Source organism: Cervus elaphus, chromosome 7, assembly GCF_910594005.1.
Source record: "Cervus elaphus chromosome 7, mCerEla1.1, whole genome shotgun sequence".
NCBI classification, from domain to species: Eukaryota; Metazoa; Chordata; class Mammalia; order Artiodactyla; family Cervidae; genus Cervus; species Cervus elaphus.
The window spans coordinates 4,662,795-4,679,938 of record NC_057821.1 but is presented as its reverse complement, the minus strand read 5'-3'; the positions used below and the strand labels follow the sequence as shown (position 1 = coordinate 4,679,938).

The window sequence follows — 17,144 nt, the reverse complement described above, 5'->3', positions numbered from 1 at the left end:
TTGGAAGCAAAGCTTTTACTTAGAGTTAAAATAGCAATTAGAAATTGAGTTTTTAAGTGGAAACAAGAAACCAGGCAGAATACTGAGGTGTGGATTACTCTAGACTTTCCTTCTATGATAAGACTGAAGAACTCTACAAGAGTGCAATGTTTTTATTTTGTTTAGAAGTATGATTGTTTCCTTTTGAGTATAACTTTAATTATGTATTCTTTTAAATAAAAATTAACTCTGTAAATTATGCAGTGTAGAGTGGAAAAATGAGGATATGTAAAAGTTTCCGCTAATAAAGTATCGTTACGAACTACTGAATTTTTAGACTTGCTCTGTAGCACAGGTAGCTCTTGGCATCACCATTAGGCATGTGTTTTATGATGATTAAATGATGTACTCCAGCCCCATTCAACTCTTCTTCTACCAGTGAAACCGTGGCCATACAGTTTAATGTTCTGGTTTTTTCCTTTTGGGGAATTTGTGTTGGTCTGTGTTTGACAGGAGGTCATTGTCATATCTAAACCTAAATTACTGAGTATTTTAAGAAGAGAGATAAGAAAATACGTGTTTTAGAAATGAGAAAGAATGGCAGGCTCTTTCTGAGGCAGTCTTTATTAGGTGGAGTAGGAGCTGTCTGTTTTTAAAAGAATGTTTTGAACATTCAGGGTTTTCATTGCTACTGGGAAACTGTAAGACCCTGTCAAAGTGGAGAGGTGTGACAGCAGGGAAGAGGAGCGGGAACAAGAGCTGGCGAGGGTCAGGGCAGAGAGGCCCTGGGGGAGCAGAGAAGAGGTGTCTCTGGAGGGAGGCGCCCGGGAGCAGTGTGTGGGTGGGCTCGTGTCAGCGTAGAGCCAGCATAGCATATGCATGGCATATAGCAGTATGCATAGCATAGAGCCAGAGGCGTGCCGTCCACGTTAGGAAAAGAACAGACTCCTGGTAGCAAGAAAGTTCTTAGCAAGTAACCTCTAAAGTTTATTTTGATGAGTAGTGCGAGTTTTAGTTATTTAGCCTTAAAGCTTGGTCTTCTAGATCTTCCAGTACACTAATTTTTTAAAAATATTCCCTTTATAAATGACTTTTGAAGAAAGCCAGGATCAGTGGCACATATTTGTAGAAAGGACAATTATTTATGAAATATTCAAAATATTTTTATCTGATATAAATATACTGTGTCATTTGGATTTCACAACATGGCTTAGACAGAAGTAAAAAACATGCAAGATTAATGTTAAGTTGACAAGTTGAAAAGCTTTTAGCTAATTCTTCTCAAATTCCTGTCGATGTGTCTTTTTTCTCAGATGAAGAGGTTGTTGAGCTCCCAGACTTGGATTACCTGCGAACTATGACTCACATAGTCTTTGTCGACTTCGATAACTGGTCCAACTTTTTTGGTCACCTACCAGGGCATCTTAACCAAGGAACATTTATTTGGGGCTTTCAAGGTATGGCAATAAGAAAAACTTTTGAGGCAACCTCTCCGACTCCCTACACACACCTTAGAATATGTTTTACTTTAAAAGGACTCTTCTTGGGGCTTCTCTGGTGGTCCAGTGGCTAAGACTCCATGCTCCCAATGCCAGAGGCTGGGGTTCGATCCCTGGGCAGGGGAACTAGATCCCGCATGCCGCAACTAAGGGTTTGCATACTGCAGCTGAAGATTCCGAGTGCTGCAGCTGAGACCTGGTGCAGCCAAATAAATTTAAAAAAATAAATAAATAAAATAAAAGGACTCTTCTTGGACCTTCCTGAATAGGAGGTGGAAACAAAATTGAAGTTTTGTCACCTTGCATTATAGTTACAGTGCTAGAATATTTTTCTCCTTGCATTTCTCTGTGATAGGTGTTAGCTCTTTTTGGTGGACCCACAGTTTATAGATCTTTAGCTGCAGATTGAAAGAGCCTTTTTATTCACTGCCTACAGTATGCCAGGAACTGTTGTTGTTTTTTTTTTTTTTTTAAAGAAAAATAGTTGCTCAGTTGTGTCTGATTCTTTGTGACCCAATGGAATGTCACTAGCCAGTCTCCTCTGTCTGTGGAATTCTCCAGGAATTCTCCAAGAATACTGGAGTGGGTAGCCATTTCCCTTCTGCAGGGGATTTTCCTGACCGAGGGATTGAACCTGGGTTTCCTGCAATGCAGGCAAATTCTTTACCACCTGAACCAGCAGGGGAGCCCATGCTTACTGATTATTACAGTTTTCTCCCTTTAAATATAAGGAATTAGGCTGAGAAGTTTATTTTTTTTTTTTGCAAAGTATAAAAATAAAATAATGGAGTTAGCTTTTGAACTTGGACCTTGTAGCTACAGAATTACTGTGCTTCCTACATAACTGCCTCTTCAGTTCTTCCTTACTGTTTATAAATGTGCATCTTTGTATAAATCTCCCATTCAGGCACTAACCAGGTTCAGCTTCTGAGATGACATGAGATCGGGTGCATGCAGGTTGGTTTGGCCATACACTAAATCTCTTTATAAGCCATTGACCAAACCTGGGAGAGATACTTCTCTTTGATTAACTGAGATTTAGTACAGTGAGCCTCTTACGTGTAGGCACACCCTGTAGATACTGCAGTTTCAATTCCAGACCGCTGCAAGTCACATGAATTTTTTGGTTTCTCTATGCATATAAAAGTCATGTTTACACTATATTGTAGTCTGTTAAGTGGGCAAGAACCTTATGTCTTAAAATATGTCTTAATTGACAGACATCTTATTGCTATAAAATGCCAACTGTTACCTTAGCCTTCAGTGAGTCATAATCTTTCAGCTGGCGGGGGTGATATCTTGCCTCCATGTTGATGGCTGTTGACTGATCTGGGTGGTGGTTGCTGAAGGTTGGGACAACTGTGGCAATTTCTTAAAATGAGACAGCAATCAAGTTTGCTGCATTGACTGACTGTTCCTTTCATGAATGATTTCTTTGTAGTCTGCAGTGCTGTGTGATAGCATTTTACCCACAGTAGAACTTCTTTCAAAACTGGAATCGATCCTCTGAAACCCTGCTGCTGTTTTATCAATTAAGTTTATGTAACATTCCAAATCCTTACTTGTCATTTCAACGGTCATCACAGCATCTTCACTAGGGTAGACTCCTTCTCAAGAAACCACTTTCCTTGCTCATCATCCATTAAAGGTTTATCATGAGACTGCAGCAGTTCAGTCACATCTTCAGACTCTACTTCTAATTCTAGTTCTCTTGCTTTTGCCACCACATCTGCAGTTCCCTTCTCTACTGAGTTCTTGAACCCCTCAAGTCATCCGTGAGAGTTGGAATCAACTTCTTCCAAACTCCTGTTGCTGTTGGTATTTTGACCTCTTCACATCTTCCCAATCACAAGTTTTTTTTTTTTAACTTTAAAATTTTCATTTTGTATTGGTGTGTAGCCAATTAACAATGTTGTGGTAGTCTCAGGTGAACAGCAAAGGGACTCAGCCGTGCATATACACGTATCCATTCTCCCCCGAGACCTCCTCCCTTCCTGGCTGGCACACACAGCATTGAGCGGTGTTCCACGTGTTATACAGGAGTTCCTGTTGGTTATCCATTTTAAACAGCAATTTGTACACACCCTTCCCAAAGTCCCTAACTGTCCCTTTCCCCGGCAACCGTAAGTTCGTTTTCTAACTCTATGAGTCTCTTTCTGTTTTGTAAGTAAGTTCATTTGTATCGTTTCTTTTTAGATTCCACATGTAAGGGATGTCATACAGTATTTCTCCTTCTCTGTCTGACGGACTTCACTCAGGATGACATTCTATAGGTCCATCCATGTTGCTGCAAATGGCATTATTTCACGCTTTTTAATGGCTGAGTAATACACCATTGTATATATGTACCACATCTTGTGTAGCCGTTCCTCTGTTGATTGACATTTAGGTTGCTTTCATGTCTTGGCTATTGTAAACAGTGCTGCAGTGAGTGAAGGACAGGGGTGCGTGTCTCCTTTCAGATCGTGTTTTTCTCCAGCTTTTTGCCCAGGAGTGGGATTGCAGGGTCATATGCTAGCTCTGTTCAGTTTTTTCAGGAACCTCCATACTGTTATCCATACTGGCTGTACCAGTTTACATTGCAGCCGAGAGTATAACAGGGTTCCCTTTTCACCACCCTCTTTCCAGCAATTGTTTGTGCGTTTTTTGAAGATAACTGTTGTCACTGGTGTGAGGTGATACCTCATTGTAGTTTTCATTTGCATTTCTCTAATACTTAGAGATGCTGAACATCTTTTCATAGGCCTGTCTGTATGTCCTCATTGGAGAAATGTATATTCAGGTCTTCTACCCATTTTTTGAGTGGGTTATTTGTTTTGATGCTGTTAAGTGTCATAAAATATAAATTTTGGAGACTAATCCCTTATCAGTCACATCATTTGCAAATATTTTTCTCCCATTCTGTGGGTTGTCTTTCATTTTGTTTATTGTTTCCTTTGCTGTGCAAAAGTTTTTGAGTTTAAGTAGGTTGCATTTGTTTATTTTTGTTTTTATATCATTCTGGGAGATGGATCAAAAAAGATGCTGCTGTGATTTTTGTTAGAGCATGTTCTGCCTATGTTTTCCTCTAAGAGTTTTATATAGTCTGGTCTCACATTAAGATCTTTAATCCATTTTGAGCTTATTTTTGCGTATGGAATTAAGGAATGAGCTAATTTAATTTTTTTACATGTCACTGTCCAGTTTTCCCAGCACCATTTGTTGCAGAGACTGTCTTTCCACCATTGTGTAAACTTGCCTCCTTTGTCATGGGTTAGCTGGCCAGAAGTGTTTGGGCTTATTTCTGGGTTTCTGTCCTGTCCGTTGATGTCTGTTTCTGTATTTATGCCAGTACCGTACTGCTTTGACAACTGTAACTGCATTGTTGTTCAGTTGCTCAGTCGTGTACAGCTCTTGGCAACCCCACAGACTGCAGCTTACCAGGTTTTCCTGTTCTTCAGTATCTCCCAGAGTTTGCTCAAACTCATAGCCATTGAGTTGGTGATACATTCCAACTATCTCATCCTCTCTCATCCCCTTCTCTTCCCACCTTCATTCTTTCCCAGCATCAGGGTCTTTTCCGATGAGTTGACCCTTCGCATCAGGTGCCCAAAGTATTGGAGCTTCCACTTCAGCATCAGTCCTTCCAATGAATATTTAGGGTTGATTTCCTTTATGATTGACTGGTTCAATCTCCTCACTGTCCAAGGGACTCTCGAGAATCTTCTCCACCACCACAATTAGAAAGCATCAATACTTTGGAGCTCGGCCTTCTTTATGGCCCAACTCTCACATCCATACATGACTACTGGAAAAACCATAGCCTTGACTAGACAGACCTTTGTCAGCAGAGAGATGTCACTGATTTTTAATATGCTGTCTAAGTTTGTCATAGCTTTTCTTCCCAGGAGCAAGTGTCTTTTAATTTCATGGCTGCAGTCAATGTTCACAGTGATTTTGGAGCCTAGGAAAAAAATCTGTCACACTTTCCATTTTTACTCCATCTGTTTGCCATGAAGTGATCGGACTGGATACTATGATCTTAGTTTTCTGTATGCTGGGTTTTAAGCCAGCTTTTTTTCATTCTCTCACACTCATCAAGAGTCTCTCTAGTTCCTCTTCACTTTTTGCCATTAAGGTGGTATCATCTGCATATCTGAGGTTGTTGATATTTCTCCCTGTGATCTTGATTCTGTCTTGTGATTCATGCAGCCCATATTTTGCATGATGTACTCTGCATATTATATCTACTAATGTGGGCAGGAATCCCTTAGAAGAAATGGAGTAGCCATCATAGTCAAGAGAAGAGTCTGAAATGCAGTACTTGGATGCAGTCTCAACGACGACAGAATGATCTCTGTTCGCTTCCAAGGCAAACCATTCAGTATCACAGGAATCCAAGTCTATTCCCCGACGAGTAATGCTGAAGAAGCTGAAGTTCAACAGTTCTATGAAGACCTAGAAAACATTCTAGAACTAATACCCAAAAAACATGTCCTCTTCATTATAGGGGACTGGAATTAAAAAGTAGGAAGTCAAGAAACACCTGGAGTAACAGGCAGATTTGGCCTTGGAATACACAATGAAGCACGGCAAAGGCGAATAGAGTTTTGGCAAGAGAACGCACTGATCATAGCAAACATCCTCTTCCAACAACACAAGAGAAGACTCTACACATGGACATCACCAGATGGCCAACACCGAAATCAGATAGATTATATTCTTTGTAGCCAAAGATGAAGATCTATATGGTCAGCAAAAAACAAGACTGGGAGCTGACTGTGGATCAGACCATGAACTCCTTATTGCCAAATTCAGACCTAAATTGAAGAAAGTAGGGAAAACCAGTAGACAATTCATGTATGACCTAAATCAAATCCCTTACAATTATACAATGGAAGTGACAAATAGATTCAGGAGATTAGATGTGATAGGCAGACTGCCTCAAGAACTATGGATGGAGGTTCATGACATTCTATAGCAGGCAGGGGTCAAGATCATTCCCAAGGAAAAGAAATGCAAAGAGGCAAAAGGGTTGTCTGACGAGGCCTTACAAATAGCTGTGAATAGAAGAGAAGCAAAAAACAAAGGAGAAAAGGAAGGATATACCCATTTGAATGCAGAGTTCCAAAGAATAGCAAGGAGAGATAAGAAAGCCTTCCTCAGCGATCCATGCAAAGAAATACAGGAAAACAATAGAATGGGAAAGACTAGAGATCTCTTCAAGAAAATTAGAGATACCATGGGAACATTTTATGCAAAGATAGGCTCAATAAAGGACAGAAATGGTATGGACCTGACAGAAGCAGAAGATATTAAGAAGAGGTGGCAAAAATACACAGAAGAACTATACAAAAAAGATCTTCATGACCCAGGTAATCAGGATGGTGTGATCACTCACCTAGAGCCAGACATCCTGGAATGTGAAGTCAAGTGGGCCTTAGGAAGCATCACTACAAACAAAGCTAGTGGAGGTGTTGGAATTCCAGCTGAGCTATTTCAAATCCTGAAAAACGATGCTGTTAAAGTGCTGTACTCAGTATGACAGCAAATTTGGAAAACTCAGCAGTGGCTACAGGACTGGAAAAGCTCAGTTTTCATTCCAATCCCAAAGAAAGGCAGTGCCAAGAATGTTCAAACTACTGCACAATTGCACTCATCTCACACGGTAGTAAAGTATTGTTCAAAATTCTCCAAGCCAGGCCTCAGCAATATGTGAACCGTGAACTTCCAGATGTTCAAGCTGGATTTAGAAAAGGCAGAGGAACCAGAGATCAAATTGCCAGCATCCGCTGAATCATTGAAAAAGCAGGAGAGTTCCAGAAAAGCATCTGTTTCTGCTTTATTGACTATGCCAAAGCCTTTGACTCTGTGGATCACAACAACTGGAAAATTCTCAAGAGATGGGAATACCAGACCACCTGACCTGCCTCTTGAGAAATCTGTATGCAGGTCAGGAAGCAACAGTTAGAACTGGACATGGAACAACAGACTGGTTCCAAATAGGAAAAGGAGTACATCAAGGCTGTATATTGTCACCCTGCTTATTTAACTTCTATGCAGAGTACATCATGAGAAACACTGGGCTGGAGGAAGCACAAGCTGGAACCAAGATTGCCGGGAGAAATATCAATAACCTCAGATAAGCAGATGACACCACCCTTATGGCAGAAAGTGAAGAGGAACTAAAGAGCCTCTTGATGAAAGTGAAAGAGGAGAGTGAAAAAGTTGGCTTAAAGTTCAGCGTTCAGAAAACTAAGATCATGGTATCCAGTCCTTTCACTTCATGGCAAATAGATGGGGAAACAGTGGAAACAGTGCTTGACTCTCTTTTGAGGGGGCTCCAAAATCACTGCAGATGATGATTGCAGCCAAGAAATTAAAAGATGCTTACTCCTTGGAAGGAAAGTTATGACCAACCTAGATAGCATATTAAAAAGCAGAGATATTACTTTGTCAACAAAGGTCCACTAGTCAAGGATATGGTTTTTCCAGTAATCATGTATGGATGTGAGAGTTGGACTATAAAGAAAGCTGAGTGCCAAAGAATTGATGCTTTTGAACTGTGTTGTTGGAGAAGACTCTTGAGAGTCCCTTGGACTGCAAGGAGATCCAACCAGTCCATCCTAAACGAGATCAGTCTTGAATGTCCACTGGAAGGACTGATGGTAAAAGCTGAAACTCCAATACTTTGGCCACGTGATGCGAAGAGCTGACTCATTTGAAAAGACCCTGATGCTGGGAAAGATTGAAGGCCAGAGGAGAGGGGGACGACAAAAGATGAGATTGTTGGATGGCATCACCGACTCAGTGGACATGAGTTTGGGTAAACTCTAGGAGCTGGTGATGGACAGGGAGGCCTGGTGTGCTGCGGTCCATGGGGTCGCAAAGAGTTGGACACGACTGAGCAACTGAACTGAACTCTGCATATAAAATAAATAAGCAGAGTGACAACATACAGAGTTGTCATACTCCATTCCCAGTTTTGAGCCAGTCTTTTGTCTCATGTACAGTTCTAACTGTTGCTTCTTGACCTGCCTTACAGGTTTCTCAGGAGGTAGGTAAGGTGTTCTGGTATTCCTATCTCTTGAAGAATTTTCCACAGTTTCTCGTGATCCATGCAGTCATAGGCTTTATTTTTTTTTTTTTCCTAAATTTTTTTCTTTCTTTTTTTTTCTTTTATTTTTATTAGTTGGAGGCTAATTACTTTACAATATTGTAGTGATTTTTGCCATACATTGACATGAATCAGCCATGGATTTACATGTGTTCAGTCATAGGCTTTAGCATAGTCAATGAAGCAGAAGTAGATGTTTTTCTGGAATTCTCTTGCTTTTTCTATAATCCAGCAGATGGTGGCAATTTGCTCTCTGGTTTCTCTGCCTTTTCTATATCCAGTTTGTACATCTGGAAGTTCTCAGTTAATGTACTGCTGAAGCCTTGCTGGAAGGATTTTGAGCATTATATTACTCTCATGTGAAATGAGTGCAGTTGTGCGGTAGTTTGAACATTTTTGGCATTGCCATTCTTTGGGATTGGAATGAAAACTGACCTTTTCCAATTCTGTGGCCACTGCTGAGTTTTCTAAATTTGCTGACATATTGGGTAAAGTATTTTAACAGCATCATCCTTTAGGATTCGAAATAGCTCAACTGGAATTCCAACACCTCGACTAGCTTTGTTCATAGTTAATGCTTCTTAAGGCCTATTTGACTTCACACTTCAGGATGTCTGGCTCCATGTAAGTGACCACACCATCATGTTTATCTAAGTCCTTAAGACGTTTTTTGCACAGTTCTTCTGTATTTTTGCCACCTCTTCTTAATCTCTTCTGCTTCTGTTAGTTCCTTGCTGTTTCTGTCCTCTATTTTGCCCATCTTTACATGAAATGTTCCCTTGGTATCTCTAATTTTCTTGAAGAGATCTCTAGTCTTTCCCATTCTATTGTTTGCATTGTTCACTTAAGAACATGCTCTTATCCTCCTTTCTGGTCTTTGGAAGTCTGCATTCAGTTGGATTTATCTTTCCCTTTCTCCTTTGCCTTTTGCTTGTCTTCTTTTCTCAGCTATTTGTATGGCCTTGTCAGATAACCATTTTGCCCTCTTGCATTTCTTTTTCTTTGGGATGGTGTTGGTACCATGTTATGAACCTTTTGTACCTTGTTATGAACCTCCATCTATAGTTCTTCAGACACCCTTCTATCAGATCTAATCCCTTGAATCTGTTTTTCAGTTCCACCATATAATCATAAGGAATTTTGTTTAGGTCATACCTGAATGGACTAATTTTCTTACTTTCTTCAATTTAAGCCTGAGTTTTGCAATAAGGAGCTCACGATCTAAGCAGTAGTCAGCTCCTGGTCTTGTTTTTGCTGCCTGTTTAGAGTTTTTCCAACTTTGGCAGCAAAGAATATAATCAATCTGATTTCTGTATTGACCATCTGGTGATGTCCACATGTAGAATCATCTCTTGTGTTGTTGGAAGAGGGTGTTTGCTGTGACCAGTGTGTTCTCTTGGCAAAATTCTGTTAGTTTTTGCCTTGCTTCCAAGGCCAAACTTACCTGTTATTCCAGGTATCTCTTGACTTCCTACTTCTGCATTCCAATCCCTGGTGGTAAAAAGGACATCTTCTTTTGGTGTTAGATCTAGAAGGTCTTATAGGTCCCATAGAATTGTTTGGCTTCAGTTTCTTCAGCATTAGTCACTGGGTTACTGTGTTACTTGGATTACTGTGATGTTGAATGGCTTGCCTTGGAAATGAACCAAGATCATTCTGTTGTCTTTAAGATTGTACCCATGTACTTCATTTTGAACTCTCTTGTTGACTATGATGGCTACTCCATTTCTTCTAAGGGATTCGTGCCCACAGTAGTAGATATAATGGTCATCTGAATTGAATTTGCCCATTCCCGTCCATTTTAGTTCACTGATTCCTAAAATGTCAATAGTCACTCTTGTTTGACCACGTCCAGTTTACCTGGATTCATTCATTCCAGTTTCGTATACAATACTGTTCTTTACAGCATTGGGCTTTACTTTCACCATCATATACATCCTCAACTGGGTGTCATTTCCTTTTTGGCTTAGCCCTTCATTCTCTCTGGAGCTATTTCTCTGTTTTTCCCCAGTAGTGTATTGGATACCTGTCAACCTGCATGGTTTATCTTCCAGTGTCAAATCTTTTTACCTTTTCATAGTTTTCCTAAGGTTTTCTAGACAAGAATACTGAGTTGCTTTGCTATTCTGAAGTCAGGGTGCCTGATTCCTCCAGCTCCACTTTTCTTTCTCAGCACTGATTTGACTATTCAGGGTCCTTTGTCTCTCCATACACATTTTAAGATTTTTTGTTCTAATTCTGTGAAAAATGTCTTGATAGGGATTGCACTGAATCTGTAGATTGCTTTGGCAGTATAGTCATTTTTGAGTAAATACTGATTCTTCCAATCTACAAGCATGGTATATCTTCCCATTTGTTTATGTGTTCTTTGATTTCTTTCATCAGCATCTTATAGTTTTTAGAGTACATGTCTTTTGTTTCCTTGGGTAGGTTTATTCCTAGGTTTTTTTTTTTTTGATGTTACGGTAGATGGAATTGCCATATTTAGTATCAGGTCATCTGCAAACTGTGACAGTTTAACTTCTTTTCCAATTTGGAATCCTTTTGCTTCTTTTTCTCACTGATTGCTATAGCTGAGACTTCCAAAACTTTGTTGAATAAAAGTGGCGAGAGTGGACATCGTTGTCTTGTTCCTGATCTTAGAGTGAATGCTTTCAGCTTTTCACCATTGAGTATGATGATGTTAGCTGCACATTTGTCATATATGGCCTTTATTATGGTAAGGAGCCTGGCAGGATACAGTCCATAGGGTCGCAAAGAGTTGGACACCATTGGGCAATTACAGTGCTACTACTGTGTTCCCTCTCTGCCCACTTTCTGGAGAGTTTTTCCTCATACATGGGTGATGGACTGTGTCGAAAGCTTTTTGCTCTGTTGAGATGATCGTATAGTTTTTATTCCCTAGTTTGCTGACGTGGAGTGTCGCATGGATTGATTGGTGGATGCCTTGCATCCCTGGGATGAATCCCACTTGATCGTCATATATGATCTTTTTAATGTACTGTTGGATACAGATTGGTTGTATTCTGTTGAGAATTTTTGCATCTGTGTTCATCAGTGATTTTGTTGTTGTTGTTTAGTCACTAAGTTGTGTCTGACTCTTTTGTATCCCCATGGACTGTAGCCTGCCAGGCATCTCTGTCCATAGGATTCTCCGGGCATGAATACTGGAGTGAGTGGCTACTTCCTTCTCCAGGGGATCTTCCCGACCCAGAAATTGAACTTGGGTTTCCTGCATTTGCAGGCAGATTCTTTACCACTGAGCCACTGGGAAAGCACCTCATCAGTGATACTGGCCTGTAATTCTGTAATTTTCTTGTGGTATCTTTGTCTGGTTTTGGTATCAGGGTGATGGTGGCCTCATAAAATTAGTTTGGAAGTTTTCCTTCCTCTCCCCTTTTTTGAAACAAGTGTCAGAAGGATAGGTGTTAACTCTCCTCTAAATGATAAAATTTGCCTATGAAGCTGTCAGGTCCTGGAGTTTTGTTTGTTGGGAGGTTTTTAATCATGGTTTCAATTTCAGTACTTGTGATTGGCTTGCTCATATTTTCTGTTTATTCCTGGTTATGTCTAGGGAGACTGTACCTTTCTAAGAATTTCTCCATTTCTACCAGGTTGTCCATTTTATTGGCATGCAATTCTTCATAGTAATCTCTTATGACCCTTGACATTTCTGTGGAGTCAGTTGTAACTTTTCCTTTTTCAGGTTTGATTTTATTGATTTGACTCCTCTCTTTTTTTTTTGATGAGTCTGGCTAAAGGTTTTTCAATTTTTACCTTTTCAAAGACCCAGCTTTTAGTTTCATTGATCTTTGTGATTGTTTTGTTTCTATTTCATTTATTTTTGCTTGGATCTTTATTATTTTCTTCCTCTTCTAAGGCTTAGGTTTTCTTTGTTTTTCTCTTTAGGTTTTCTTTTCCTAGTTGTTTTAGATGTAAGGTTAAGTTGTTTATTTGAGACTCTTCTTGTTTCTTGAGGTGAAGATTGTATTGCTGTAAACTTCCCTCTTAGAACTGCTTTTGCTGCATCTCGTAGGTTTTGGACCATGCTTTCGTTTTCATTTGTTTCTAGGTGTTTGTTTAGTTTCCTCTTTGATTTCTTTAGTGATCCAATGGTTGTTTAATAGCAAATCACTTAACTGCCATTTGTTTGTGTTTCTTAGAGTTTTTTTCTTATAGTTTATTTCTAATCTTCTAGTGTTGTGATCATAAAAGATGCTTGATATGATTTTGATTTTCCAAAATTTACCAAGGGTCACCTTATGGCCCAGCATGTGGTCAGTCCTGGAGAATGTTCTGTGTATGCTTGATAAGAATGTGCAGTCTGTTGCTTTTAGATGGAATATTCTATAAATATCAATTAAGTCCAACTTGTCTAAAGTGTCATGTAAGGCCTCTATTTCCTTATTAATTTTCTGTCCAGATGGTCTCTCCATTGATGAAAGTAGAGTATTAAGTTCCCCACTATTAATGTGTTACTGTCAATTTTTCCCTTTATGTGTGTTAACATTTGCCTTGTGCATTGTGGTGTTCCTGTGTTGGGTGTATATATATTTATAATTGTTGTATCTTCTTCTTAGATTGAATCCTTGATCATTATGTAGTGTCCTTCTCTGTCTCTTATAACAGTCTTTGTTTTAAAGTTTATTTTGTCTGATACGAGTATTGCTGCTCCATCTTTCTTATGATTTCCATTTGTGTAAAATACCTTCTCCTATCCTCTTACTTTCAGTCTGTGAGTGTCCCTAGATCTGAGGTGGGTCTCTTGTAGATAACATGTATATGAGCCTTGTTTTTGTATCCACCCAGCCAGTCTTGTGTCTTTTGCTCGGTGCATTTAAATTTTAGGTAATTAATGGTATGTCTGATCCTATTACCATTCTTGGTTGTAGCTTCTTCCCTTCCATCACTTGGACTGTATCATGCCATTCCCTTCTGGCTGTAGAGTTTCTGTTGAGAAATCAGCTGATAACCTTACGGATTTCCCTTTGATGCTGTTTTTCCTTTTTCCCTTGTTGCTTTTGATATCTTACCTTTGTCTTTAATTTCTGTCAGTTTGATTACTCTGTGTCTCAGTGTGTGTCCCCTTGGCTTATCCTGCCTTGTACTCTCTGTACCTCCTGGACATGGTTGACTGTTTCCTTTCTCATGTTGGGAAAGTTTTCAGCTGTTATCTTTTCAAATATTTTCCTGGGTTCTTTCTCTCTTTCTCTGTCTCTCCCCTTCTGGAACCCCTATTATGAGAATATTGGTGTGGTTAATGTTGTCCCAGAGGTCTCTTAGGCTGTCTTCATTTCTTTTCATTCTTTTTTCTATATTCTGTTTTGCAGCGTGATTTCTACCGTTCTATCTTCCAGGTCACTTATCCATTCTTCTGCCTCAGTTATTCTGCTATTGATTCCTTCTAGTGAGGAGATGGTTGGATGGCATTACCAACTCAGTGGACTAGAGTTTGAGCCAGCTCCAGGAGTTGGTGATGGACAGGGAAGCCTGGCGTGCTGCAGTCCATGGGGTTGCAAAGAGTTGGACACAGCTGAGTGACTGAACTGAACTGAGTGTATTGTTCATTTCTGTTAGTTCTTTAATTCTTCTAGGTCTTTGGTAAACATTTATTGCATCTTCTCCATTCTTTTTCCAAGATCCTAGATCATCTTCGCTATTATTATTCTGAATTCTTTTTCTGGAAGGTTGCCTATTCTCCAGTTGATTTAGTTGTTTTTTGGGGATGTATCTTGTTCCTTCATCTGGGATATGATCCTGTTTCTTTTCATTTGGTTAGCTTTCTGTGACTGTGGTTTTCTTCTTGGGATTGCAGGATTGTAGTTCTTGTTTCTTCTGTCTGTCCTGTGGTGAATGAGGGTAAGAGGTTTGTGTAAGCTTCTTGATGGAAGGGACTGGCTGTGGGGAAAACTGGGTCTTGCTCTGATGGGCAGGGCCATACTCAGGAAAACTTTAATCCACTTGTCTGCTGATGGGTGGGGCTGTGCTCCCTCCCTGTTAGTTGTTTGACCTGAGTCACCCAGTCCTAGAGTCTGTAGGTTCTATGGTAGGGCTAATCGCAGCCTCTAAGAGAACTTATACCAAGATGCATCTACCAGGACTGCTACCACTACCCCTTTCCCCATGGCAGGCTACTGCCAACCCTTGCCTTCTGTAGGAGATCCTGAAACACTCACAGGCAAGTCTGACTCAGTTTCCTGTGGGGTTACTGCTCCTTCCCCTGGGTCCTGGTGGACACACGGTTTTGTTTGTGCCCTCCAAGAGTAGAGTCTCTGTTTACCCCAGTCCTGTGGAATATCTCACTGGCTTTCACATTGTCAGAGTCCCTGGGGATTACCTATCTCTTTGCCTGATCCCCAACTGAAAAACGTGATGTGGGGCCTCAGTTCAGTTCAGTTGCTCTGTCATGTTCAACTCTTTGTCACTGCGTGGACTGTAGCACACCAGGCTTCCCTGTCCAGCAACAACTCCTGGAGCTTGCTCAAACTCACGTCCATCTATCTAGTCGGTGATGCCATCAACCGTCTCATCCTCTGTCTTGAGAGCACTTTAACAGCATGACATTGAGTGTAACTCTTCAGATGCCATCCAACCATTCTCCTCCCACCTTCAGTCTTTCCAGCATCAGGGTCGTTTCCAATGAGTCAGCTCTTCACAATAGGTAGCCAAAGTACTGAGTTTCAGCTTCAGCATCAGTCCTTCCAATGAATATTCAGGACTGATTTCCTTTACGACTGACTGGTTTGATCTCCTTGTAGTCCAAGGGACTCTCAAGAGTCTTTTCCAACACCACAGTTCAAAAGCATCAATTCTTCTGTGCTCAGCCTTCTTTATGGTCCAGCTCTCACATCTATACATGACCACTGGAAAAACCATAGCCTTGACTAGACGGACCTTTGTTGACAAAGTATTGTCTCTGCTTTTTAATATGCTATCTAGGTTGGTCATAACTTTCCTTCCAAGGAGCAAGTGTCTTTTGATTTCATGGCTGCAGTCACCATCTACAGTGATTTTAGAGCCCAAGAAAATAAAGTCTCTCACTGTTTCCATTGTTTCCCCATCTATTTGCCATGAAGTGATGGGACCGGATGCCATGATCTTAGTTTTTTTAATGTTGAGCTTTAAGCCAGCTTTTTTACTCTCCTCTTTCACTTTCATCAAGAAAGGCTCTACGCTTTCTGCCATAAGGGTGATGTCATCTGCATATCTGAGGTTATTGATATTTCTCCTGGTAATCTTGATTCCAGCTTGTCAGCAGTTCACATGATGTACTCTGAATATGTTAAATAAGCAAGGTGACAATATACAGCCTTGATGTACTCCTTTCCCAATTTGGAACCAGTCTGTTGTTCCATGTCCAGTTCTAACTGTTGCTTCCTGACCTGCATACAGATTTCTCAAGAGGCAGGTCAGGTGGTCTGGTATTCCCATCTCTTGAGAATTTTCCAGTTGTTGTGATCCACAGAGTCAAAGGCTTTGGCATAGTCAATAAAGCAGAAACAGATGCTTTTCTGGAACTCTCCTGCTTTTTCAATGATTCAGCGGATGCTGGCAATTTGATCTCTGGTTCCTCTGCCTTTTCTAAATCCAGCTTGAACATCTGGAAGTTCACGGTTCACATATTGCTGAGGCCTGGCTTGGAGAATTTTGAACAATACTTTACTACCGTGTGAGATGAGTGCAATTGTGCAGTAGTTTGAACATTCTTGGCACTGCCTTTCTTTGGGATTGGAATGAAAACTGAGCTTTTCCAGTCCTGTAGCCACTGCTGAGTTTTCCAAATTTGCTGTCATACTGAGTACAGCACTTTAACAGCATCGTTTTTCAGGATTTGAAATAGCTCAGCTGGAATTCCAACACCTCCACTAGCTTTGTTTGTAGTGATGCTTCCTAAGGCCCACTTGACTTCACATTCCAGGATGTCTGGCACACCATCCTGATTATCTGGGTCATGAAGATCTTTTTTGTATAGCTCTTCTGTGTATTCTTGCCACCTCTTCTTAATATCTTCTGCTTCTGTTAGGTCCATACCATTTCTGCCCTTTTTTGAGCCCATCTTTGCATGAAATATTCCCTTGGTATCTCTGATTTTCTTGAAGAGATCTCTAGACTTTCCCATTCCTTTGTTTTCCTCTCTTTCTTTGCATGGATCACTGAGGAAGGCTTTCTTATTTCTCCTTGCTATTCTTTGGAACTCTGCATTCAAATGGTTATATCTTTCCTTTTCTCCTTTGCTTTTCGTGTCTCCTCTTTTCACAGCTATTTGCAAGGCCTCCTCAGACAGCCCTGTTGCCTTTTTGCATTTCTTTTCCTTGGGGATGATCTTGATCACTGCTTCCTGTACAATGTCACGAACCTCCGTCCATAGTTCTTCAGGCTCTCTGCCTGTCAGATCTAATCCCTTGAATCTATTTGTCACTTCCACTGTACACTCATAAGGGATTTGATTTAGGCCATACCTGAATGGTCTAGTGGTTTTACCTACTTTCTTCAATTTCAGTCTGAATTTGGCAATAAGGAGTTCATGATCTGAGCCACAGTCAGCGCCCAGTCTTGTTTTTGCTGACCAT

General features: G+C 40.4%; 1 protein-coding gene across 9 annotated transcripts in view; it reads left to right on the top strand.

The window, feature by feature from the left end:
* Window positions 1-17,144, top strand: part of ZNF451 (zinc finger protein 451) — a 97,110-nt gene that overhangs the window by 53,415 nt on the left and 26,551 nt on the right. For all 9 annotated transcript variants that reach the window (XM_043907005.1, XM_043907004.1, XM_043907003.1 and 6 more), the window contains one exon: window positions 1,293-1,436. In XM_043907005.1, the coding sequence (XP_043762940.1) occupies window positions 1,293-1,436 (144 nt within the window). The remainder of the gene's footprint in view (window positions 1-1,292; window positions 1,437-17,144) is intronic.